The sequence below is a fragment of the Chiloscyllium punctatum genome, chromosome 6 (assembly GCF_047496795.1).
Source record: "Chiloscyllium punctatum isolate Juve2018m chromosome 6, sChiPun1.3, whole genome shotgun sequence".
Classification (NCBI taxonomy): domain Eukaryota; kingdom Metazoa; phylum Chordata; class Chondrichthyes; order Orectolobiformes; family Hemiscylliidae; genus Chiloscyllium; species Chiloscyllium punctatum.
The window spans coordinates 65154553-65181968 of record NC_092744.1 but is presented as its reverse complement, the minus strand read 5'-3'; the positions used below and the strand labels follow the sequence as shown (position 1 = coordinate 65181968).

General features: G+C 40.8%; 1 protein-coding gene across 2 annotated transcripts in view; it reads left to right on the top strand.

Annotated features, from left to right (window-relative positions):
* The window catches only part of nmnat3 (nicotinamide nucleotide adenylyltransferase 3), a 60246-nt gene that overhangs the window by 10384 nt on the left and 22446 nt on the right, over positions 1-27416 (top strand). For both annotated transcript variants that reach the window (XM_072572814.1, XM_072572813.1), the window contains exons 2-4: positions 1195-1340; positions 17477-17660; positions 26478-26581. In XM_072572814.1, the coding sequence (XP_072428915.1) occupies positions 1232-1340; positions 17477-17660; positions 26478-26581 (397 nt within the window). In that variant the 5' untranslated portion in view covers positions 1195-1231. The remainder of the gene's footprint in view (positions 1-1194; positions 1341-17476; positions 17661-26477; positions 26582-27416) is intronic.

Below are 27416 nucleotides of genomic sequence, written 5' to 3'. Positions count from 1 at the left end.
CTGAGCATCAATGAGTCCATTATCGATGAGCAATTACTGTTTGATGGTATTGTCAATGATACCTTCCTTCACTCTGCTGATCTTTGAGAATAGACTGCTGGAGTAGTAACAGCCTTGTGGACAGCCAAATCTAAGTAATTTTCCCCATTATTGGGTAGATGCTTTGTGTAGCTTTACGAGCACAGCTCAGTAGGTCACAGCTAATTCTGGAGCGCAGATTTTCAGCATTTTAGCTGGGATGTTGTCTTGACTCCTTCACTTAGAATGCAGTTCTACACTGCAGCAAATGAGCTGTCTAGTTCAGTAATTTCTGGCTTCAATCTGGTATTATTATAGTATCAGACATAAATAATGGTTAGAAGAAAAATAGGGCTTTCACAGAATCCTGTAGGATGATAACACATACTGGTTTGAAATTCATTGTTGCACTATTTTAACAAGCCCATTTATTTTAAACTGATTTGACATTTGTTCAGATAACAGAGGGAGCTTTTTGATGAAACCATTAAATGTTTTGAATGCTTTTCAACAGCATAATTTCAAGGTCTACATTTATTGAAACTTGAGAAAATGCTACTCTTCTTGAGAGTTTTGGATTCGTTTTTCCTTTATTCATGGGGAGTGCTGTTAATTCTGTTGTTTGAGCAATGAGAGGCAGAGATTTTAAGTTTGATTTTGAGCATGGTTCACTTACATGCATCTCAAAATGAAGCTGTTGAGTGTCATGTTCTCAGATGAGGGTGGGAGGAAGTGCTTTGATGTTCAGAGAGAATTCAGATGCATGACACACTGTGCAAAGTGAAGTAGAAAGCAGCACTGTCACACATGCATGACAAACTATTGGATTACTGGGTTGAAATAAGTCACAAAATTTACACTAATGCGTTAGCCAGTGAACTGCTTGAGCTCTGGAGTTGTAAATACAGGCTTTGATTCCTTTAGAATTCAAAAACACTCATTACCCTCACAGCCATAACAACTATCTCCACTGTTTGGGTCATACTGTGTACTAATACAATTTTCTTTGTTACGTTTTCTCACTAGATATGGTGTTTACTTCCTTGGCCCGAGTCTATTAAATTCCCACTTCTTCTTTTGTATATCATTCCATGTCCAAGTACGATTCTATATGTATCTCAGAAATATTTGTCCATGGTTCTGACCAGCTCAATTATATTTCTTCCTTCCTTTAAGCTTTAATTTTGGCGTCAGACACCAACACTGTGCTAAAATGATTAACCGTATTCCAGTTGCATTGATTGCCTGCGGCTCCTTCAACCCTATCACAAATATGCACATGCGAATGTTTGAACTTGCTAGAGATCATCTTCATCAAACAGGTCAGTTTTCTTGCAACTTTAAGTGGGGCTGTGTTACATTTCAACTTAAAATGACCATAAGATAAAATGAAGTATTGAAATTACCTTTTTTCATTCAAAGGAGATTCAGTTGACAATAATGACCTATTTTGTAATGAATATGAGTGCGTGAAAACAGAATGAAAAGCAAATTTACTTGGACAGCTGTTGAGTAGACGAAAGGTGACCAGTTACATTCCTTCTGATTCCTGCTATGTCTTTGTCAGAATGATGGGTATCAGCACTGATGAGCTTACCATTATTCTGCTGTTTTCCTGCGCATTAGGTATTAGTCTTTCTCAATTCAGGGTTAGCACATTTTGGATGTAGATTGAAGGTCTCTTCACAATCCTGTTTAAATGTATCACTGTTTCTATCTTGAATCAGCATGCCTGTTCCAGTGTTTCTTCTGAGGGAAGTTGTTAACTAGTTCAGAATTAGGGGAAATTCTGTGAATCTGCAGACAGTGGTTTATTTGAGCCTGACTAAACTCACTGAAGTTGGGATTTTTACATGAGGTTCACGTTCAGGCCATCAATTTGGTCTTGAACCAGTTCCAGAATCTTGCAGGGAACGCCATCACCTACAAATTCCTCTTCCAGCTATACACCAACTTGAGATGGAACTATATCCTTCGCTGTCAGTGGATCAAACCTGGAAACCACTCCTTGACAGTACTGAGGATGCATCTGCACCATGTGCACTATTGCTGTTCAACAAAGTAACTCACCAATAACTTCTTTGGGACTCCTGGGATTGGGCACGAAATGCTGAGTTTTGCCAGTGTTGCTGACATCCCAAGATAGGTCTTCTCTAGTCGTGCCACTTGACAGTGTCCTATACTTATATAGAAGATGGTAATGAGTGGTTATTAGTAACTAGTGATTATTCATTTGTGACTTAGACAAATCTGTTTTTATAGGTTAGCATCATGTAAAATAAAACCAGGAATGTTGCCAGATTTATATAATTACCCATTATTCCCTCATATCTTTTAGAGAATGTAGCTTGCCATATCTGTCTGTGACTCTAGTCTCACTATATAGCTAATTTGTAATAGCCTCAGAAGTATTGACCAAGCTACTCAGTAGAGATAGTCATGATCTCACCATTACTGAGTATTAGTATCAATAATTGATTTTATCTCATCAGTCCCTGTCCTAGGTATGTAACTGAGCTTGTGGTGCCTTTCAAGAGTAGTTTTCACACAAAGATACCATTAGCTGTCATGAGAATGAATATTATACATATTTTTTTACTGACCATGTAAAGAAGTTTAAATGATCAGATTCTTTTGGACAGAATAGAAAATTTGTAATAGGCTTGTCCCAGAAATATGTAAAATATTAATAAAACCAATGCAGCTCAGATGGTAGAGTGATCATGCCTCCTTTTATGAATTGCAAATTGTCACTACCATTGTATTAAATCCATGCTGTTGGCCATGTGCCACAGAAGTGCTGACAGGTGGCACATTTGCACCACTTGGTTGTCACAGTTAAACCTGTATCCTTAACAGTGAGCTATAATTATGTACAGGGTACAAGTATGCCATATTTGTGGGTTAATTATCATGAACGTCTGTGAGATCTTTAAAAATGCACATAGTGAAAATGAAATGAAAAGTCATGCTTTCTGAATCAGAGGGGCTAGAACTCAACATTAGTAACGATACAAATCAGTGAAGTGATTGGAAAAGGAACTGGAGCAGAGAGTACAGACGGCAGCAGATGTACTGCTCCTGTTTTGTGCCCTCTGTGAATTTGAATTTTATCCCCAGGGTTCCTAATCACAAATTGTTTTAATAAAAATAAAGCTGGGAATGAAATTGACTCTTCCACTGTTTTTGCTTGCTTTCTATAAACTCAGATTCCAGTAGAGGTGAAATCTATAAAAGTGTTGTTAATTTAAAGATACAGTATGCATTTTTGAAATTTTACATGCAGGCAACAGTCTGAATTAGTATGAAAACAGAACTAGCATTTCTGTTACAATGTATAGATATACTGTACATTTGTCCTCTTTTATTTTTCTGCTAAATTGGTTTGTAACATCCCCACTGTTTCTGAAGATGATCCTGTCTAGTCAATTCTAAACCTGTTTATTGGTATTTCTCAAATTCAACATGCTAAGTAAATTATCATTCATGTGTTGGCAAGCCACAATTTGAAATGCCAGTACGATGTAGCTGTTGGCAATCGTGTATTCAACTATTAATTAATCCCTTGAAAGATCAATCCTAATATAAGGGTTAAACTCAATAAAAGAAGGCCAGCTACCAAGTGTTTACAGCTCAGAAGCAGCCTAACTTTGAGGAGGTGCTGAACTTGTAGTAATGTCACTGGATTAATAATCTAGAGCCCCAGGCCAGTGTCCTGGCGAAATAAGTTCAATTGCATTGTGGCAACTAGTGAAATTTGAATTCAATAAAAACCTGAGGTGGGGGTGGGGGGGGGAGAAAAATGCTACGATAATGGCAACTATGTAACCTTTGTCGATTGATGTAAAAGGTAATCTGGTTCATAAATATTATTTAGGAAATGAATCTGCTGTTCTTTCCTGGTATGGCTGACATTTGACTCCAGATCTACAGAAATATGGTTGACCCCTAACTGCTGGCAATAAATGCTGGTCCGGTCAATGACAACTTTATCCTATGAACAAATGGGGGAAAAAGAAAACTACCCAGTCTTTCCTTGCTAGTGCTTGTATTACACATGAACTGCTTCTAGCTACAACTGTCTTGGGAGTTATATCACTAATTATTGACAGTCACTGGGTCAAAGTCCTGGAGCTCCCATCTTAGCAACACTGTGGTGTCCACCACATGGACTGCAGCATTTTACAAAAGCAGCTCACCACCACTTACAGACGACAGATGTTGGGCAATAAATGCTGTCCAACCAGTGATGCCTCCAACCCATTACCAAAATTTTAAAAACTGCACCCATCTTACTTGATTGGACCTTAGCCACATGGCAACATATCTTTCTACTCCCCTGCACCCCCTTTTGACCATGTATCCTAATAATTCCTTTTATGGATTGATATAAATTATGGCTGATAATGATCCCCCTTAGTATTGTGATGCTTTATTACCTTGAAAGTGCTATATAAAATACAAGTTATTATTGATGCTGAGAGAAAGCTAATTCCACCCAATGCAGAAAAATCAAAACTTCAGCTGTATACATCATAAAGCCCAATCAGATTTTGGTTGAAATTACAGCTATAAATAAAACATAAGGCTTCAATTTAATATTAATTACAGCTTGAATATTAGATCTATCAATGCAATCTCTAAATTTAATGTTGAGACTGCGTTGTTGGAAGTCATAATGGTTACAATGCATAAGTATTCTGACTTGTTGACTCGGTAGTAAGATAATATTTAATGTGGATGTCGCTATATCTAATCAACATCTCCAGGACTATAGTTGTTAACTCCTTTCTGTGCATATGATATTATTCTTTTGGTTATTGGCATTCTTAAGTTTATCTTTCTTTCATGAGTCAAATTAAGAATGGGGATGTCTCTTCGTATTACACCCTTGGGGTCCCTGGGAACTGGAATTGCAACAATCTATGATAAATTATTTTTCTTCTGAAATAAAGATTGCCCTTGGGGCACTCCCACATTTTTAATGCAGCATCTCTAATTCACACAACTAGCATAAACATAAATCTCTGAGTCCCATGGTTGCCATTCATTGTAAAGTCTAGAAACTTTGATTTTTCTTCTTTCTGCAATCACTGCACACTAGGAGTTCAGCCCGGCTCGATAGGTTTTAAGGAAGTGATGTGCTGAGCTTACAAGTGAATGGTATCATGATACTGACGAAAGGTGGTGTTGTGTCTAATACTGTGTATAAGATGAATCATTCTGCCAGTTTGCTTCTCCCCAGCTAACCCTTCTTCACATTCATGCCAAAATTCTCATCATAAATTGGAGTTAAAAATGGCACCACTTTTTCTAAGAGAAATAGATGGATTTCAGGCAGTACCCTATCATCCTTCTCAAGGGCAACTAGCAATGGCTAATAAATGCTAGCCCAGCAATACCCACATCCCACGAATGAATAATAAAACAAAAATCACGCGCCTATGATACTATAGCTAACACTGGGAACTGCTCGGGTTCTCTGTAGTTTCCATTGCCAAAGGTGTCAACACCAACTGTTGAGCCTCCACCAAAAAAACCTTTATCTCACATTATTAAAGACTGTGTGAAGATTGGTGCTCAAGACTTAGTGTTCAATGATGTGCAGATAAAAGGTTTTGGGGATTTCTCTCGGGAGGTCAGTGAGGGAATTCAAACTTCCAAAAGATGAAGGCATGATTTAAGGCTGATGGAAAAGATGAGGGATTGATGGAGACATTGTCGTGAATGTGGGAAAAAGACAAAAATCAAAATCTTGCTGGAAATCAAAAATGACAGGGACGCTGGAAATGCACAGTGAGTCAGGCCAGTGATTGAGGAGAGAAGATATCAACTTTGGGCCATTGATTAAAATTGAAAATTGACAGTTTTAGTTATGGTAAGATGTGAAGTTCAGTTCAGATTGAAACAGTTTGCTGAGTTTGTGAATTGCCACGACAAGCCTGAATGAACAATTGAAGTGGATGGAAGTGGTAGCTCAGTTTCAGATCCGAATTTGTCAACAGTTTTGATCTTATCTTTATTCCTCTAGAGAAGGTTGTAGTTTATTAAACAATCACACCGCATAATAGCAATGGCTTGTATGGTGATGAGTTTAATTGCCATGTAGAGATTATGATTACTTACGGACAATGTCCGAAGAGGCAGCATATAGGTGCATACTTGAAAGGAACTCTTTTCCAAAGCTTGTTTATCTCTCCTGCAGGTCCAAAGTACCCTCAGAATTTACCACTTTAATTCAGGTACCTCCCAGTTTTGCTTTAGTTGGTATATTGGAAAGAAATACTGGACTTGTGAATATTTTGTTGTACTGCAGAAGTCCCATAGGTGCTCATAGAAGGAGAGGAATTATTACTTGACGTTGTTGAGCCAGATCTGTGGTCAGCTAAGCCAGTTGCACACCATGGAGTAGATATTAAAAATTCTTTGTCCCTAACTAGTGCAGGGTGCCAACCAATCAACTTACTGGTGCCACTGGAAGGTCCAGTCTATTTTAAAGTCACCCCATAAGCATACAGGCAGCAGACTGAAGCTACCAAGCATTGCAGCTTATCTTTTCCAGGCTAGTGCAAATGAGTTGGAAGGGGACTTGAAGCAGACTTTGTTATTCCTGCAGAGGAGACAACACATTCTTTGGTTGTGCTTTGCAAACATTTTACTGAGACAAAATTTTAATTTGAGGCGAAGTGCCATCTGCTGCATAGGCATATGATCCGTGACCTTGATCAGAGACAACGTTAAAGGCCAAGCTGGTATGTAGAGCATTACCAAGAAAATCCAGACTGCGGAAAGTGGCAGATGGGCAGAAGGAAGGAAGACAAAAGCATTGGTTCCAGATAACTTGGCATCAATAATTTATTTCAAGATTGTAAGCATATAAAAAATGTAATTTAAACCAAGGAGCTAGCCATGCATAGCCTATATATCGGTTGCACTATTGCTGACTTCATGACCTGGGGCAAGTTGTTGCTGCACTGTATGGTGGCTCAGTGGTTAGCACTGTTGCCTTACAGCACAGGGACCCGGGTTTGATTCACACCTCTGGCGACTGTGTGGAGTTTGCACATTCTCCCCGTGTCTGCGTGGGCTTCCTCCAGGTACTCCAGTTTCCTCCCACAATCCAACGATAGGCAGGTCAGGTGAATTGGCCGTGCTAAATTGCCCATAGGTTAGATGCAGTGGTCAGGGGTAAATATAGGGTAGGGAATTGGGTCTGGGTGATTTGCTGTTCGGAGGGTTGGTGTGGACCTGTTGGGCTGTATGGCCTGTTTCCACACTGTAGGTAATCTAGTCTAATATATCTAATCTAAAAAAAGTTATGCTTTGTAAAATCGCCAGCGTGCATCCTCTTTCTACAGTCATGAGTATGTTGCTGGAAAAGCACAGCAGGTCAGGCAGCATCCAAAGAACAGGAGGGTCGATGTTTCGGGCAAAAGCCCTTCATCGGGGATCCCTGCATCCTCTTCCTAGCTGAGAAAGAAGATTGAATAACTTAATACGAAAGATTTTGAGGCAGGTAATAAGTGAATGGAGAGCTGGAAGAAATGCCACAACTATTTAGTAATCATCAGACTTCTTCTTTGCAGCAATGATCATTTCAACAGGCAAGTCTGAGCTTCCTAGTAATTGACAATGATGTATCTCATGGGTTAAGCAGATATGATATAGGATTAACCCTTGTCGCAAACTGCTTCAGCATTTAATATACTCAACTGACTTTTCTCAATACTGCATTCACCAATGTGCTGACAGCGCATATTAAAGATAAGCTATAAAGCATAGTTATTGTGATTCATAAAAAATCTACAAAGCAAAATGAATCAGTGGATAAAGAGCAGTTGCTACTTAATTCGTACCAGTACTTCAAGAGGTATTTGATTTCATGGGAGCCTTAAATTGAGGTTCTTCATTTTAAATGATTTCTGCGCAGCAGCATGTGCTCGGGTTCTCTGGATTTCTGGTGCAGCCTGGTCTGTTACAGCCCAGCTAAGACATTGGTGGTGAAACCCCCAACCCACCATAGTGACTTAACAGCAGTTTACCCCTGTGAGTGGTGTTAATTTAAGGCACTTTAAGATGAGACTTTCCCCTCCCTCTTGAGAGGAAGTTCCACTTTAGATAGGTGGGACTAATCAGCTGACAGCTCTGTCACCATGGCAGTGTAAGGTGGGAACGGTGGTCACTGCTGTGATTACAGGTAGTTCCAATGAGGAGTAGCCTATTGTAATGGTAACCCCAGGTTGTTATCGGGGCTATGTTGGGCAGGCCCCTGTGAGATGGGGACAGAGGGTACAGGGTATGAAAGGCAAGGTGATGAGTCTAAAAGTTGACCGGAGGGGAGGGTGCCTCTGGGTATCAGGGGACCCTGGCTAAAGCTACCAAGTTTCCCCACTTTTTAAAAAAAATAACATACAGAATGACTGTGGCTGGCTAGGCCAGCGTTTAATGTCCATCTGCCAATGGGACTGCACAGTGACTCAGTGGTTAGCACTGTTACCTCACAGCACAAGGAACATGGGTTCAGTTCCCACCTCTGGCAACTGTCTGTGTGGAGTTTGCATATTCTCCCCATGTCTGTGTGGGTTTCCTCTGGTTTCCTTCCACAATCCAAAGATGTGCAGGTCAGGTGAATTGGCCATACTAAATTGTCCATAGTGTTAGGCGCATTAGTCAGGGGTAAATATAGGATAGGGAAATAGGTCTGGATGTTTTACTCTTCGGAGGGTTGGTGTGGACTTGTTGGGCCAAAGGGATGTTTCCATACTGTATGGATTCTAATCTAATCTCCTCTCTAAATGTGATGTAGGCCTCCTCCTGAATTAGCAGTGAGAGCACAATGAGGCCCTGAAGAGACACCAGTTAGCAGTGGGAGCATATTGAGGCCATGAATAGACATCAGTACCAGAAACACCAACATACAATGGCACCTAGTGACCACTATTTATTCTATAAACATGATCAAACCTGACCCTCATGGGCTGGTCTCTTCAGCCCTTGGCAAAAAGGCATCTTTCCCCCCAACTGTATTCTACCCACACCCCAACCCCACACAACTCCAGTAAAACTGATTTCTAGCATGTCTGTAGTCTTACATAGATGGAAGGATGCTGACAACTGTAGATTAATTATATGGAAAACCAGCACAGATCGAATTGGAATTAGAATCCCTACAGTGTAGAAACAAACCATTTGGCTCAACATGTCCACACCGACATGTAACCCACCCAGACCCAGTCCCCTATGGGTAATTTAGCATGCCAATTCATATAACCTGCACATCTTTGGACTGTGGAAGATACAAGAAAACCCACGCAGACACTGGAAGAATGTGCAAATTCCACACTGACAGTTGGTCGAGGTTGGAATCGAACCCAGGTCCCTGGCACTGGGAGGCAGCAGTGCTAACAACTGAGCCACCTTGCTGCTGATTGCTAAAGATAAGTCTAGTTGACTGAATTTGTTAGAAGTATTTAATTACATTGGAGGACTATCTGGGAGGGACAGGAAAAGTTTGAAGTATTTGAATGTCTTCTGCATTAAGATTTTAATATGTGATTTTTTTGAAAATGAAGCAAATCATTTTATGTGCTGTAGTTTACCTGTTTTCTTTTACTGTAACACTGACTTTGATGAAACAGCTAAGCAAAACTTTCAAGGAGTTAAGAGATGCAGTTTATTGCCCTAACTACTGGAAAAACCTGGCTTTGAGAGGATTGGGGGCTTCTCTGCTAACAGTTACCTGGCAACCCTTTCTGTTTTTACAGACCCAGAAATCTGAGTAAAGGAGACACCCTTGAGCTGTTGAGTCTCTTTCCTGAAATCCTATTCTCAGTGAAGATGGGAAGATGAGAGTTTCCAAGTACTGAAATTACTTGGTAAAACCAGTAGTGCACTGTGACCAATTCATAGAGACACAAATCCAAGTTGGTTTGAATTAGCACTGGACACATATTATCAATCTATGATTTTGTGGTAGGTTCGGCTTCGTGGACAAGAAAAAGTGGACGTGAGAAGTTGCCATATTCCATCTTTAGTTTCTGGATCTTTGGCCATTCTGGATCATTTGACTTTGTTTTTATAAGAAAACACCATCTCTGCAGAGAGTTTTCTCTTTGTGTTGTGAGAGTGTGTCTGTGATATAGTTTAATCCTAAAACACAGCTGCAATGTTAATTTGTTGCTGTCATTTGTTTTAAGAATAAGTTTTGTTTATACTAAGTGGATTAAGATCATTCAAAGAAGCCTGGTGGGTGTTTGCTATGTTCTGGACAGGAGTACAAAAGAGTTGGATTGGACATTTTGGTAATTAAATCAACACATTTACACAAATGGTGCAATTGGTCGAGTTGGGGCTTGATTTATCTGTGCATTCTGGGGAGGAATAGTTGCAATAGACTTTTGTTGAGAGAACAGATGCAGTTGAGGATAATGTTTGATATTGTGTTGTGTGAATGGAATTCCAAAAGGTGCCTGCAAAAGTGTCATATAACAAGCTTGTTAGCAAAGTCAAAGATTATATGTAGTAGCAGTGTGGATGCTACACTTGAGTAATGGCAAATAGAATGTGGTGAGAGACAATTGTTTTTCCTACCAAGTACGTAGTATGGTTTCCCTGTGTTGTGTTAGAGTCCCAGCTTAAGTTTAGATATTAATACAGAACTACAGAGCAATTTCTGAACTTGACAGTGACACATGATTGTGAACTGTGAGGAGGTTAGGGATAGTATCACAATCCCAGGCTAGACAGGCAAATTTCTGCTACCATCCCAGCCAAATAGGTCACCAAATTCCATTAAAACTTTGTCTTCTTACCAAATAATTTAAACTTTTTAGTTTTGAGATGGGGCCTTGAAACTCTCTCTGCTCTAAATCACATTGAACAACTCATCTCCCAGTGGGTCTGTCTCTCCTCCTGAGACTGGGTTCCCCTGAATTCACACAAAGCTAGGCTTCTGTCTGAAAGCATGACTCCAAATTAGCTTCTTGCAGCCATCTTTCTGACTACTCACTCTTGGACTGCTGTTCAGTGACTCTTCAATTGTTTCAGACACTTCAGGAGCATCTTGTCTTTCTTATTAAGCAGAATTAAATGGAGCCAGCAATGTGATATCCTATGCTCCTAATGTTACCATCTTCACAGCTGCTAAATTTTCCAGCAAACCATTATATAGAAAATGGATTTTACCACAATAAACTTCAAGACGGAGTAGATGGGTTGGTAGAATGATGCATATATTTAATGCGACAAAATGTGAAACAATACATTTTGGAAAGAAGAGCAAGGAGAGGTAACACAAATAATGTGTGTAGTTCTAACAGGAGCAGTACTAACCTACACCGACGGTGTATGTGCTTAAATCAGTCATGTTGGTAGGGCAGATCGAAAAAGTGGTTAAAAATGCAAGTGGTACCTTAAGCTGAGTAAATAGAAATTTTCAGGCCTGGATTTTCAGCCAAGGAGACTCTACAGTCCTTTTAAAGAAGACTCGTAGAGTCATAGAGATGTACAGCACAGAAACACACCCTTCGGTTCAACTCGTCCATGCCGACCAGATATCCCAACCCACCTGCCAGCATCCGGCACATATCCCTCCAAACCCTTCCGATTCATATACCCATCCAGATGCCTTTTAAATGTTGCAATTGTACCAGCCTCCACCGCTTCCTCTGGCAGCTCATTCCATTAATGTACCACCCTCTGAGTGAAAAAGTTGCCTCTTAAGGTCCCTTTTATATCTTTCCCCTCTCACCTTAAACCTATGCCCTCTAGTTCTGGATTCCCCCACTCCGGGGAAGAGACTTTGTTTATTTATCCTATCCCTGCCTCTCATGATTTTATAAACATCGATAAGGTCAACCCTCAGCCTCCGATGCTCCAGGGAAAACAGCCCCAGCCTGTTCAGCCTCTCCCTATAGCTCAGATCCTCCAACCCTGGCAACATCCTTGTAAATCTTTTCTGAACCCTTTCAAGTTTCACAACATATTTCTGATAGGAAGGAGACCAGAATTGCACACAATATTCCAACAGTGGCCTAACCAATGTCCTGTACAGCTGCAACATGACCTCCCAACTCCTATACTCAGTACTCTGACCAATAAAGGAAAGCATACCAAACGTCTTCTTCACTATCCTAACTACCTGAGACTCCACTTTCAAGGAGCTATGAACCTGCACTCCAAGATCTCTTTGTTCAGCAACACTCCCTAGGACCTTACCATTAAGTCCTGCAAAGATTTGCTTTCCCAAAATGCAGCACCTCACATTTATCTGAAATAAACTCCATCTGCCACTTCTCAGTCCATTGGCCCATCTGATCAAGATCCCATTGTAATCTGAGGTAAACTTCTTCGCTGTCCACTACACCTCCGATTTTGGTGTCATCTGCAAACTTACGAACTATACTTCTTAAGCTTACGTCCAAATCATTTATAAAAACAATGAAAAGTAGTGGACCCAGCACCGATCCTTGTGGCACTCCACTGGTCACAAGCCTCTAGTCTGAAAAACAACCCTCCACCAGCACCCTCTGTCTTCTACCTTTGAGCCAGTTCTGTATCCAAATGGCTAGGTCTCCCTGTATTCCATGAGATCTAACCTTGCTCACCAGTCTCCCATGGGGAATCTTGTTGAACGCCTTACTGAAGTCCACATAGATCATATCTACCGCTCTGCCCCCATCAATCCTCTTTGTTACTTCTTCAAAAAACTCAATCAAGTTTGTGAGACATGATTTCCCATGCACAAAGCCATATTGACTATCTCTAATCAGTCCTTGCCTTTCTGAATACATGTACATCCTGTCCCTCAGGATTCCTTCCAACAACTTGCCCACCACTGAGGTCAGGCTCACTGGTCTATAGTTCCCTGGCTTGTCCTTACCACCCTTCTTAAACAGTGGCACCACGTTAGCCAACCTCCAATCTTCCGGCACCTCACCTGTGACTATCGATGATACAAATATCTCAGCAAAGGGCACAGCAATCACTTCTCTAGCTTCCCACAGAGTTCTAGGGTACAGCTGATCAGGTCCTGGGGATTTATCCACGTTTATGCGTTTCAAGACATCCAGCACTTCCTCCTCTGTAATCTGGACATTTTTCAAGATGCCACCATCTATTTCACTACATTTGAGATCTTTCATGTACTTTTCCACAGTAAATACTGATGCAAAATATTCATTTAGTATCTGCCCACCTCCTGCGGCTCCACATAAAGGCCGCCTTGCTGGTCTTTGAGGGGCCCTATTCTCTCCCTAGTTACCCTTTTGTCCTTAATGTATTTGTAAAAACCCTTTGGATTCTCCTTAACCCTATTTGCCAAAACTATCTCATGTCCCCTATTTGCCATCCTGATTTCTCTCTTAAGTAGACACCTACTGCCTTTATACTCTTCTAAGGATTCACTCGATCTATCCTGTCTATACCTGACATATGCTTCCTTCTTTTTCTTAACCAAACCCTCAATTTCTTTAGCCTTCCAGCATTCCCTATTGCTACTAGCCTTTCCATTACTGTCTCTGGACTCTCATTATCTCATTTCTGAAGTCTTCCCATTTTCCAGTCTTCCCTCTACCTGCGAACATCTGCCCCCTATCAGCTTTCGAAAGTTCTTGCCTAATACCATCAAAATTGGCCTTCCTCCAATTTAGAACTCCAACTTTTAGATCCGGTCTGTCCTTTTCCATCACTATTTTAAAACAAACAAAATTATGGTTGCTGGCCCCAAAGTGCTCCCCAACTGACACCTCAGTCATTTGTCCTGCCTTATTTCCCAAGAGTAGGTCAAGTTTTTTTTTACCTTCTCTTGTAGGTACATCCACATACTGAATCAGAAAAGTTTCTTGTAGGCACTTAACAAAGTCCTCTGCATCTAAAACCTGAACACTATGGCAGTCCCAGTCTATGTTTGGAAGTTAAAATCCCCTACCATGACCACCCTATTATTCCTACAGATAACTGAGACTGTTGGAATCTGATTCTGGATCCCTGCCCCATTTCTCCAGTGATGTTTTCCAGCCTGAAGCCTTTCCCAGGCTGTTTTAATGGATTACCTTGAGCAGTCCAGGTACTGACCAAATAAGAGAAGGTATCTAGCTCCTCGGCTATTGGTTCGACCTCTGGCACACTCAGCAATCCAGATGCAAATTGTACTACTTTAAATTTGCCTTTTCTCTTGAGTTTCCTTTTGAACAGATTTACATATCACTGAACACACACAATCTGCCACAAATGAATGCATTCTGACAGTGGTTTCAAATGTAATCTTTTTCAAATTACCTTACAAATATTCATTTATATGATTCAGGATGGTAACTAGCTGAAAATGGCTCATTCCACAGTATAAGCACTAATTAAGGATTAGTTGAGTGAGAATTGATTGTGTGAATAAGGAAAGCAATTGGGATGGGGGTTTTCTGGAGTGTGACAAACTAAAATAAAACTTTCACAGCAAATGTAAATTTTATGCGGTGCCACCTCAGCAAACGAAGCCACAAGGTCTGTAGTTAGGCTGAACAGACGGAACACTAAGTTCCTCAGGTGATACCAATGGGTGGCACGGTGGCACAGTGGTTAGCACTGCTGCCTCACAGCGCCAGAGACCCAGGTTCAATTCCCGCCTCAGGCAACTGTCTGTGTGGAGTTTGCACATTCTCCCGTGTCTGCGTGGGTTTCCTCTGGGTGCTCTGGATTCCTCCCACAGTCCAAAAAATGTGCAGGTTAGGTGAATTGATCATGCTAAATTGCCCGTAGTGTTAGGTGAAGGGGTAAATGTAGGGAAATGGGTCTGGGTGAGTTGTTCTTCGGAGGGTCGGTGTGGAATTGTTGGGCCGAAGGGCCTGTTTCCACACTGTAAGTAATCTAATCTAATAATGTAAATACTCCTGATCACCAGAGCATGCACTGCCCAAACAAGATTCCAACAATTCTACCACCCTTACTCCATCCATCCATCCCTTGGTGTCCCTTACCTGATTTTCCCTGTGTCCCTGCCAAACGCCCCATCTTCCAGCTCGACTGAAATCAAAACATTCCCCAGACGCCTACCCCTTTCCTGGATCCCAGTAACCTCCTTCCAACCTCTTGCTGGTTATCTTAACTTCAGTCAAATTGTTCCAGAAACTCCAGTGCAACCTGGCAGAAGCTCCTGACCCTACACTGCAGTATAAATTAATGCAGTGATGGATGAAGATGGTTCCTTGTTGACTTGGCCCTTCATATTTCACCAAAAAACAAAATGCTGAGCAGACAGGTGAAGAACTATGACAATGAGAGGCAGACAGAACTGGAACTACCAGATGATCATTTTTTCCACTAGCTTTGGATTTTTTAAAAAAAGAGAAACTGCATGAAATTATAATATTAAATCTTTTTATTTCTTGAGCAGCTATTGCGTATTTCTAGCATTTTACTTTTGAATTTTATCTCACACTTTTAGCGTGAGGATAGTTTTCTCTTTTTGTTTGTACCAATCACAGACATCCTGGACCTTTTTTTTATTTCTGCAGTGCAGCCCTGAAGATGTATCATGTGCAGCAGATTATTCTTACAAACCTGTAGGCTCATGTCTATCAATGAATCCTTAGAAAGTGAACTTTACCAAGCTACTGAACATCTTCTTTTATGTAGTCAGTTAATTGTGTACTTTTTGATTTGTTGGTATTAAACTGTAGTTGATGATTGGTTATTTCCAGTGACAAAAGTGTGCTTGATCGTGCTCTGTTTTCCATTCTCATTGAGTGAAATATTGTCCACCACTGTGCCCCTCTAACAGGAAAGGAGCCATTTTGTGAAATTTAAATGGCAACCTGTTGTCCAAATAATCTGAACTATACGGAATTAATATGTCAGTCTTTCCCAAATTCTTTACTGGTATGAAACCATTTTAATGCCTTCGACTTCGTGTGACTCCGGGTGGAAATTTGAGTTATTGAGGGCGGTGAGTTGTTGGGGACAGGGAGAGATCCTTTAGTTGAGCCATGAGGGAGAGGAAGAAAGACGTCCATTGTATCAACAGATGAGAAAGGCCCCATCTTCCCTCTCTCACCTCCTCATCTTCCCTCCTGTTTGATCCCCCTCATCAAAATTCAGTTTCTCCAAAAACAAAGCAGACACCTGTCCTTTCAGGCTTAAGGTGGTGCCAATCGGCATTCCTTGAGTTAGTCAATTAGGCAATGCCCACCAATAAGAAATAAACAAGCACTTAAAGGGCTCCTGTGGCTGTCAGAAATCATGCTGGGGCTGGTGACCCCAAAACCTCTTCCAGACCCACCATTTGGGAAGCCCTGAAATGCATCATGCAGAATATTCTGAGGGTATGCCCTATTTGCTACTAACAAGTAAACCATTTTCCTAGCTGATGTTTGCGTGATGGTGAGATGAACACTTTATCGCTATTACTGTTGAGCTTTCTTATTTGGACTTTGAATTGAAAGGGTTCAATGTGTTTGAAATAGATAGGTTTGAACACGTTTGGATCTTTTGATCGTTTGGGTGCATGCTCTTATGAGGTTATACTGCTCATTGAAAGAAAATAAAGAGTAATTTTCAAGGCAGGTTTTTTTTTAAAGCTACCTGTTTGTCTTCGTGGTGCTGTCAGAGACTTGCTACATGAACCTGTGAAGTTGTGATTATGGCGGTGTTCTCTGGAGCGCATGTGTTTAAGCTCATCCACATTATTGGTGGGAATGCAGAGTGGATAAGGCGAGGGAAGTGAACAAACAGAGGTACACATGTGGAACTGGAAATAGAGCAACATTTGCCTAGTCATTCAGTTGCTCTGCTCATCGAAGGTATTTTATATAGTGACACCCAAGCCAGGTGGGTGAGATTGTAAATTACATATTGAAGCAAAGCTTGTAGTCAGTGGTGAAGGGATGACACCCACCTTGACTTACCCGCAGATTTAATTGGCTTTGTATTGTGGATTTTCCCCGGCTTTGACATGAGTTTCAGTCTGCTGAAATCTGTCCAGAACCAACTAAGCTATCACGACCGAAACCTCTCTGGCAATATCTAATTTTCCTAATTTCATCGTTGATCCCTCAGGAAGCCACAACATGTTCTCCAACTTCGCTCAAGTGTAATGTCCTTGCTAAGCTGTGCGGTGTGTGCGGCTGTACAGTAGCCTAAAAGGCACCATGCAGTTCTGGTCCTATGATAAATACTGTACTTATGTTGCCATGCAGAAAGAATAATGGCCATGAATGGTAAAGAAGAAGCCACACAGATTCATTCACTTTTAAAGAGAACATTGGTTCTTCAAACATGTTTCGTTTTTAAAAAGTGAACATGTTTTCTCATTCTCACTGTGACAGAGATGGATGGAAAGAGATAATAAATCTGAAAACATATCTTATCATAAAGTATATTCACACAATAAGTTAACTGAACGTCAACAGGCGCAAAATTTTGTGAGTGCATTCAAACTGGGGCTGAAGTTCTTCCGTTTTATTTGCAGGACTGTATGAAGTTATCAAGGGTATCATTTCCCCTGTTAATGACAGATATGGGAAAAAAGGACTAGTAACAGCAAAGCATCGTGTTGCAATGGTTCAACGTGCTCTGGAGACCTCAGACTGGATTACCCAGGACCCATGGGAGAGTCAGCAGGAACAATGGGTGGAGACTGTAATGGTGCTGAGGTAAAACTCTTTTTGCTTCTTTTGACACAAGCAAATAGCTTTTTCTGTCTTAAAACCAGTTTTGGATCTGTGGTGTGCTTTCATTTTAGAAGTTGGGTTACTCATTAATCTACAGCAAAATGGATTAGCAAAATGATGGATCACAAAGATCTCTGAGGTGGCAACTGTGCCTCCCAAATGCAAACACTTTAATTGAATTTGTTAATAACTGCGCAATCATTAGTAATTTCTCTTTCCTGTCTATGTTTCACTGTCCAAGATGACTTTGTATAGTTTAAATTGGGACACATTTGAATAGTGATGAGGAACAAAAAGAACACATGAAACAGATCAAAATTTATTTTGGAGATATGAAGATGATATTGATTTTGAATTCTGAAGATATGAGAAGGAGCAGAAGTCATTGGCCATGTTTTTGCCATGTTTGCTGTATCCAAACATTTCTGTCTCTCGCTGTACTTTTAAACCTCTGTAATTTCCACCAGACTAACAACACTTTGAGTTAGTTCTGCATGGGTATTTCAATCTTCTTGAACATCTATAATTTTAAATTTTCCACGTCTTCCTTCTATTGCATTCTGAAAGAGGGTCACTGGACATTAAATCTGCGTTCTCTCCACAAATGTTGCTGGATCTGCTAATCTTTTCCAGCAATTTCCAACTTTGTATCTCCCTGAACACCTTTTAGTTTCTTCAACATCCTGTAATCTAAACTCAGTAAAAGTCTGAAATCATGTAACAGCCACCGTAAAAAATATTAACGTCTAATGACCATAGACTAATATGTTCCATAATCTGGAATGTTCCAATAACTTTGTTCCTAATCACTCTTAATTGTATCAAATTATCTACGGTAATCTAATTTTTCTGTAGGTTTTTAAAATTTATTTTCAATCACTCATCTGCCTCCATTACATATTGTCCAAGTATTTTCTTATGTGAAGGTTTGCATTGAGACATGAAATGATGTACAGTGGAGGAGAAGGGTATTCAGCTCATCATGTTTGTGGAGGCTGTGTAAAACATATCTAGTTCCAGCCTCCATATTCTAATAACCCTTTCTGTCAAAACAATGTTCTAACTAGCCCTTTTGTTCTTGTAAGTGTCTTCAGTTTGTTCCCTTCATTGCCAAGGTAGTGAAAGCAATTGATTTACTATTTATCCTCTCTGAAGTTTTTCTCTGTTGAGAATGTATATTAGATTCCTTCTTCTACCTCCCATGTCCGACTGAAAAAGCTGCAATTTTTGAGGCTTCCTGCATCATCTTTTGTCCTTGTATCAACTTGACAAATCTTTTCGTGGCTCCGACGTCTTTCCTGTAATAGAGTACCAGAACTGTAGACTGTGCTCCCACTTATGGCATGGTGGCTCAGTGGTTAGCACTGCATCACCGCATAAGGGTCCCAGGTTCAATTCCAGCCTCGGGAGACTGTCTGTGGGGAGTTTGCACATTCTCCCCGTGTCTGGGTGCTCCGGTTTCCTCCTACAGTCCAAAGATGTGCCGGTTAGGTGAATTGACCATGCTAAATTGCCCATACCGCTAGGTGCATTAGTCGGATGGAAATTGGTCTGGTTGAGTTACTCTGGAGAGTTGATGTGGACTGGTCGGGCCTGTTTTCACACTGTAGGGAATCTAATCTAAATATCTGACACAAATTCAACCTTGCTTACTTTTTTACATACATTGCTCTTGATCTAACAACTGCTGGAAAATCTCGCAGCTGTCGAGAGAAGTAAAGTTGGTGTTGCAAGTGAGATGCACTTCTTCACTTCCAGGTGGGTTTTGAATGAGTGCAGGTTTATGAAGGATGAGAGACCACCCAGGGAGCAAGGAGTGGTCAAATGTCCAGTTAATAGTCTCAGGTAAGGGTTTCTGTAGCAAATGAGCACATGTAGTTGTGGGAATGAAGATCCAGACAATGGTATAGAAGTTACCAACCTTGGTTCACTCAGTCAGCTGCCAGGAAGACAATAGCATTGATTACTAAGAAGTATAAACGTCAGGATATCCAGTTTGAGCTTTTCTATCTTTTTTTGTTTGTTCATTCACAGGATGTGGGCGTACCTGCTTGGCAGTATTTATTGCCCATCCCTAAATGCCAAGAGGGCAGTTAAGAGTCAGCCACATTGCTGTGGATCCACTCACATTTAGGCCAGACCAGGCAGATTTCCTAAAGGACATTAGTGAACCAGATGAGCTTTTAGGACAATCGACAGGAGACACGTGATTGCTATTAAGTCAACAGCATATTCCAGACTCTTTAAATTAAATTCAGATTTCACCTTCTGCCAGGTGGTCTAAATACCTGTCCCCAGAATATTGGCCTGGGTTCTGAGTTAACCACTCGGCTACTGTCTTGCATAATTGTTGGCAGGGCACCTTTTCACTACTGAAACATAAGGTCTGACAGCTATGTTCAACTGGGTGTGGCATAAAGGAGCCCTCACAAAACTGGAATCAATGGGAATCGGGGGCAAACTCTCTGCTGGTTGGAGTCATACCTGACATATAGGAAGATGGTTTTGGTTGTTGGAGGTCAGTCATCTCAGCTCCAGGACATCTCTGCAGGAGTTCCTCAGAGTGATGTCCTAGGCCCAACCATCTTTAGCTGCCTAATCAATGACCTACCCTCCATCATAAGATCAGAAGTGGGGAGTAGTCCATGTTCAAATGCAACAACATGTGGACAATATCCAGCCTTGGGCTGATAAGTGGCAAGTAACATTCATGCCATACAAATACCAGACTATGTCCATCACACCTAAGAGACAATCTAACCATCATCCCTTGACATTCAATGATGTTACCACCATTGAATCCCTCACCACCAAAATCCTGGGGGTTACCATTGACCAGATTCTCACCTGGACTCACCATATAAACACAGTGGCTACAAGAGCAGTCCAGAGGTTTGGAATATTTCAGTGAGTAACTCGCTTTATGATTCCACAAAGCCTATCCGCCTACAAGGCAGAAGCCAGGAGTGTGATGGAATACTCCCCACTTGCCTAGATAGGAGCAACTCCAACAACACTCAAGAAGTTAGGCAGCATCTGAGACAAAGCAGCCCACTTGATTGGCATTACATCTACATAGCACCCACATCCTCTACCACCAACTCTCAATAGCAGCAATGTGTACCATCTACAAGATGCAATACGGACCAAAGATCCTCAGTCAGCACCTTCTTAAACCCACAATCACATCCAACTAGAAGGACAAGGGCAGCGAGTGCATGGAACACCACCACCTTCTCCAAGCTACTCACCATCCTGACTTGGAAATAAAATGCCATTCCTTCACAGCCACTGGAATCCGAGCCCTCCCCCGCGCGCCACCCCCCCCCCCCCCCACCCCACCCCACCGCCCCCAAAAGAAAAGGCATTGTGAGTCAACCCACAGCACGTGGACTGCAGCAATTCAAGAAGGCAGCTCACCAACACTCTTGGACTACTAGGGATGGGAAATAAATGCTGGCCAGTCAGAGATGCTCACATCTCACAAATAAATAAAAATAAGTGTATACATGAGAATGAGGAGAGAACATTACCATGCTTGCCAAGAATGTTCTGCATGATTGAACAAGCCTGCAGACATTTTCATAGTTTAGACTGAGCGTCATGAAGACGACCACTTGGGTAAGATATTTGAGTCACTGCTGCCCTTGGGGATGTAATGAGCACCATCTATTTCTATAAGGGTGTTGGAAATGGAAAATATTCTGAATTTTATTTGCAATCCTAACCTTGTTCCCCATTGCAACACTAGGTGTCTTGTATTATAGTCTGTAACCACAGGATCTCGCACTGCAACCACCTGTCAGAAGATGCACAAAAAAAAATCATTGCTCTATTTGTCTTCGCATTTTGTGTTCTTTCCTGTGAGGGAAAACAAAACTTCAGATGACTGTTTCTGAGGAATTATGATTTGGAGATGCCAGTGTTGGACTGGGGTTGTGTGATTTTTAACTCTGAGGAATTAGCCACTGATTGTCAATTAGGAATGACCAGAGCTTGTCAAAGGTGTTACACAAATGCAATTTTTTTCCTTTCTCTCAACACAGAAGATGTCATAAGTAACTCATCGCCTAAACTGGAGGAAAAATTACAGTGACAAAAAGACTTCTGCAGTCTATGATTCATTGCAATGACACCATTCTTCAAGGGCACTTTAAGCTCTGACTGGTTCTTGAATTTTTTTTTGAAAAGGGGGAAATAATTACCTTTAAGAATTTTCAGGATGAACAGTAGTGAGCATGATTGTCATAATAAATTCTCAGAGCTCTGTAATGGAAAATGTATATGCCAATATAGAACAGAGCTCTGGTCATTGCAGCGATGCTTTTAAAAAAAAGGCTTGACTATTATCAGTACAGAGCATTTTCTCCACAGTAAATGACCATTTCCAGCATTGGCTGTTGCTATCGTATGTGTGTTGACTGTTGTGATACAATTGCAGATACCATGAATCACAACTGAATGCAGGATAAGGACAGTGTACAATTTGGAGCTAAAATTCAACACTGCAGTTCCCGTATTATCAAAGTGTTTGATGCTTTGCTTGTCGACTTTCTGGCTATTAGGTAACGTACTGATAAGCTTAGTAAACTCATTTTTCCAAATGCTGATACCAGTTCAGCCATTAGATTGGAATCCTGCCCTTTGAGCAAGCTGATAAATGCAATTCACGTGTCCAGCGATTATATTTTAGAAGCTGCTTTTGTCATTTGAATGGGTACGCTGGACCTGCAGAACCAATTTCTGATCCAAATCCAAATTAAATTTTTTATTTGGTTCATGGGGTTCAAAGCATTGCTGAATTAGTGCTGAGCTGGAAAGCTTCTGGGCAGGCTTATTGCAGTCTCTCTGACACACACAGTAATTCAAACGAGTAGTGACAGGAGCATTGTGACTGAGGGTGTGAATAATCAATCTGGTGCAGCATTGAGATATCCATTGGATGCTCTGCTTCAGCACTGCAGTGAGGAGACTAGCTTCTCTCAAGGAAATCTATTTGAGCCAGAGGGAACTACAGTTGGCTTCATGGTTGACTGAAGCTCAGAATCTAAAAGTGGCTTTTTTCCACTGGTAGCACTTTTTGCAAACCAGAATGTTTTCATGAGAGAATGATTCAAGGCACTTTGAGGAAATGACATTAATAAATTTATTGAAACTGTGACTTGGTTAAAATAGGAATTTTCTAATGGTTATATTATCAGAAACCTGGTTGTGCTGAATATTGTTCAGTTTTATTTGGTAGTTCACCTGCCAGATTTCAATCACTCCACCATCTCCACCATTGGTAGCTGTACCATTTTTAGCTGTGTTGACGATGAGTGAATGGAACCCCCTCCCTAAACCTCTCCACCCTGCTCTTTTTAACCTTTTCGTTCTGCATTTAAGATTCTCCTTAAACTCGTTTTTTAAAAAATCAAGAGAAGGTAGGGTGGAGGGGTGGGATGAACTTAAAATGATCACCAACACCATAGAAACTGTGCTTGGTAAATTATTGGAACAGAAGGATGACAAGTCTCCAGAACTGGATGGCCTAGCTCCTGGGGTCTTTGAGGAAGTGGTGGGATAGAAAGTAAATATGTTGATTATAATCTTCCAAACTTCTTGAGTTTCTGGAAGGATCCCAGTGAGTGTGGTTAATAGGAAATGTAGCACCTTTTTATTCAAGGAGAGGAGGAAGGCAGAAAGCGGGAAACTAAAGGTCAGTTAATCAAATAGAACATAGAACATTACAGTGCAATACAGGCCCTTCGGCCCTCAATGTTCCACGGCCCTGTGAAATCAATCTGAAGCCGATCTAACCTACACTATTCCATTCTCATCCATATACTGGATTAGTGATGCTGGAGAGCACAGCAGTTCAGGCAGCATCCAACGAGCAGCGAAATTGACGTTTCGGGCAAAAGCTTTTGCCCGAAACGTCGATTTTGCAGCTCGTTGGATGCTGCCTGAACTGCTGTGCTCTTCCAGCACCACTAATCCAGTATTTGGTTTTCAGCATCTGCAGTCATTGTTTTTACCATTCTCATCCATATGCTTATCCAATGACCATTTAAATGTCCGTAAAGTTGGCGAGTCTACTACTGTTGCAGGCAGTGCACTCCACGCCCCAAATATTTGTCATTGAGGAAAATCCATTATTAGAAATTTATAGTATGGTACGTGGAAAACCACCATGTGATCAGGCAATAAGTAGTGTCAGACAAAGTAACATCATGGTGGATAGTGGGGAACCCATAGATGTGGTGCATTTGGATTTCCAAAAAGCATATGATGAAATGCCACTTCAAAGTTTGCTGCACAGGGTAAGAGCATGTGGTTTAAGGGGTAGTACATTATCATGAATAAAGGATTGGTCAGATCTCAAAGAAGAAAGTAGGGATAAATGGATAATTTTCAGAGTGGCAGGCTGTTAGTAATGGAGTCCCACAGACATCAGTGCTGTGTCCTCCACTCTTTACAATCTATCTCAATGTTTTAGGTGACTGGACCAAATGTATTAGAAGGTAATACATTTGGACATTTTCTTATTGCCAACAACACCAAGATAGATAGGAGAATAAATTGTCAAGAGGAAGTAGAGAGTACGCAAAGAAACTTAGACAGGTTATTAGTCGGCAATATGAAAAAAACACCATATGTATAAATTAAGAGACATTGCAGGACTCAGTGACAAAGGGATGTGGATGACTTGGTACGTATATCACCGGAAGGTTACTATGCAGCTATAGCAAGTGATTAGGAAGGCAAATGGAATGTTATTATTTATTACAAGGAGAATGAGAATATAAAGGAAGGGAAGCTTTATCAAAGCAATACTGAGCTGTAGACAGTTTAGAGTAAGTTCACTCAACTTATTGCTGAGATGAAAGGCTTAATGAAGAAAAGTTGAAGAGGTTAGGCCTATATCCATTGATGTTTAGAAGAATGAGAGTTGATCTTATTGAAACCAACAAAATCTCGAAGGGACTGTGAAGGATGGATACCTGGGAGAATGTTAGGCAAACGTGAGAACTGCAGATGCTGGAAATCAGAGTTTAGATTAGAGTGGTGCTAGAAAAGCACAGCAAGTCAGGCAGCATCCAAGGAGCCGGAAAATTGACGTTTCAGGCAAAAACCCTTCATCAGGAAACATGGGGGAATGTTCCCCCTTGTGGAGAAACTCGTACTTGAGAGGTTGTAAGGCATGGCAGGAGATTTCTTTTCTCTGAAGATAATTAGAACGTGGAATTCTTTTCTCCAGAATTTTAGTTTATTCAAGTCTGAGTTAGATTAACAAATGATAGGCAAGGGAGTGATGAGTTCTTGGGTGCAGACAGGAAAGTGTAGATCAGGCCACAACTGGATCAGCTATGATTTTATGGATTGGTGGAGCATCTTGAAGTGTCTAATGATCTGCTTCAGCCTCTGTGTGCCTCTTTGACAAAGCTATTCTTTGTTCCTTCTTAATCTTTCCTTATGTGGCACGGCATCAACTGATGTTTGCTTACACTCTTCAAGTGTTTTGGGATTTTTCTGTTAAAAGCACTGTGTATAAGTACAAGTAAGTGTAGCATGATAAATTAGATGCTGCTGTTCGTACATCTGATCCGTAGATGCAATTCCCTTGCTTATAAACAGTTTCGTTCAGATTATAATGTTAAATATTGCAGGTTCTGAAAAGACTTGCCCTATTTTTATACATGTGAACTGATTAAGTATTTAGTTCTCTTTTTAAACTAGCCATGCAGGAACTAGAATAATACAGAATGTTTACACGGACTACTGAAAGAAATAAAACTTGACTCTTGGATGCCAGGGAGGAGAGTTTGAAAGTTCTATTTGGACATTTTCTTATTGTTTATGGAATGTGATCAGGGATTGTTTTGATTTCATAACAGTATAGACTTGAAATCTGCTTAAGTATTGAGGCAGTGTTGAAATTGTAATGCAACTGGCTGAAGTTTTAATGCAGTAATTGATTAGTGCAGTAATTGATTACTGCAGTGATTTTTAAATCTGATTGCCACTAGAGGGTGTTATGCAATTGTGGTGTGAGAAATAAAGCAAGATGACCTATTTAGGGTGGTGAAATCTTTGCTTGCCCACATTGGATTAAGGCTTTCTAAAGGCTTCCAGAGTTTTCTCCCCCTCCCCATTTCTACCACTTCCTTTTAAATTATCTCAACTTCTTTAAATGGAAATGCCAATGAATATCCTTGTCTCAACCTAGAATGCCCTCGATTATACTTATCTCAGTCCGGACTTGGCATTGTTCATAGTTATGCCAGATGGTTTTCCCCTGAAGGACTAAGTGCTCGTCACACTTGACTTTTCAGACCAGATTTGCACAAACGATTGGACTAATAGCTAGTCCAAACAGCTTACAATATTGTTAGGGTTACTGTTCTCCTGTAAAGTCATTTGTGCATATGCCTTGGTTTCAATTGCAATTTAAACTACATATAATTCATGTACAGTAAATGAGACTAAAATTTGTGGTTATTATTCCATTATGATACATCTGAAATAAGTATTTCTCACAAGCGTGCCTGCTTGATCTGCAGAGCTTACTGTGGTGAAGGAGACCAAGGAAACAGTTTGCCATTGAGCAATACAAGAGAAGATTTGTTACAGCTTTTGTAAAATCTCTCATTTAACCAACAACTATGTGCTGAAGTTGGCCAATAACTAATTAAAACCTGAGGTGATGCCTTGTACTCTTTGTTCAGAGTTTGCTATGAATTGTAATAATCTCCTTGCACGTCTTTCATTGGATTATCAAAAACACTGGTCTTGTTATATTCCTTTCTGTTTATACAGGCACCATTACAATGTGTTGTTTCATCAACATCACACTAAGAATGGAACGTCTCCAGAAAGCTCAAAAGCTCTAAAACAGGCGGATTTGTCCAATGCTCAGTCAGGTCAGTACTTTTTTTTCCCCCAAGAGTTTATATTTTTCCAGATTTTTGGGATTTCACAAGCTCGTTTCTCTCTTTCTTTCTAGACCTTCTCCCAGCACCAAAAGTTCCCTACATAAAAATACTCATCCTTCTATGTACTTTGGATCTGCCCCATACATACTTCACCTGAGAGGCTAGATTTACATGTGCATGTTGACATTGACTGCCACTGGGCTGTTCCACTGTGGGGGCATCAGAGCCAAAACTGACATCCCTCACTAATTGTATTTGTGGGCATGTCCAGCATGGTCTCATTCTACAGAGATAAAGATGAAACTCCTGTAGTCAGCTTTACTCCCTACTCTCTCATCATCTAATGATAGATCCCACAGTGAGTGCAGTGGTTCAAGAAGGCAACTTACCACCACCTTCTCCAGGGCGACTAAGCATTGGCAATAAGCATTGGCCTAGCTAGTGATGCCCGATTTCTCATGAATGAACCAAACAAAAGTGCCATATATTGCTCGCAAAGTACAATCTCTGACTGAGGACAGAACAGGGATCAAATCTGGGGGACCTATTTGGTCTGAATGCGCCATACCGACTAGCTAAACACTCAAGACATTCGGGAAGCATTTACCTTTTTTCTTTTGATCGAAAGAGCCTTTTCCTACCTGACTAATTTGTGGGTGTCCTCCCAACTGGTATGATTATTTTTTCAAAACCTAGGATATCCAAAGCATAAAAAGCTCTGCCTTTCTCTCTTCCTATTTAGCTGTGAACTTGCTAATTTAAGCAATGGAAAACATTTTCAAGGCTAGATAGAAATACTAATCCATTTTGAGTGGCAGCGAGT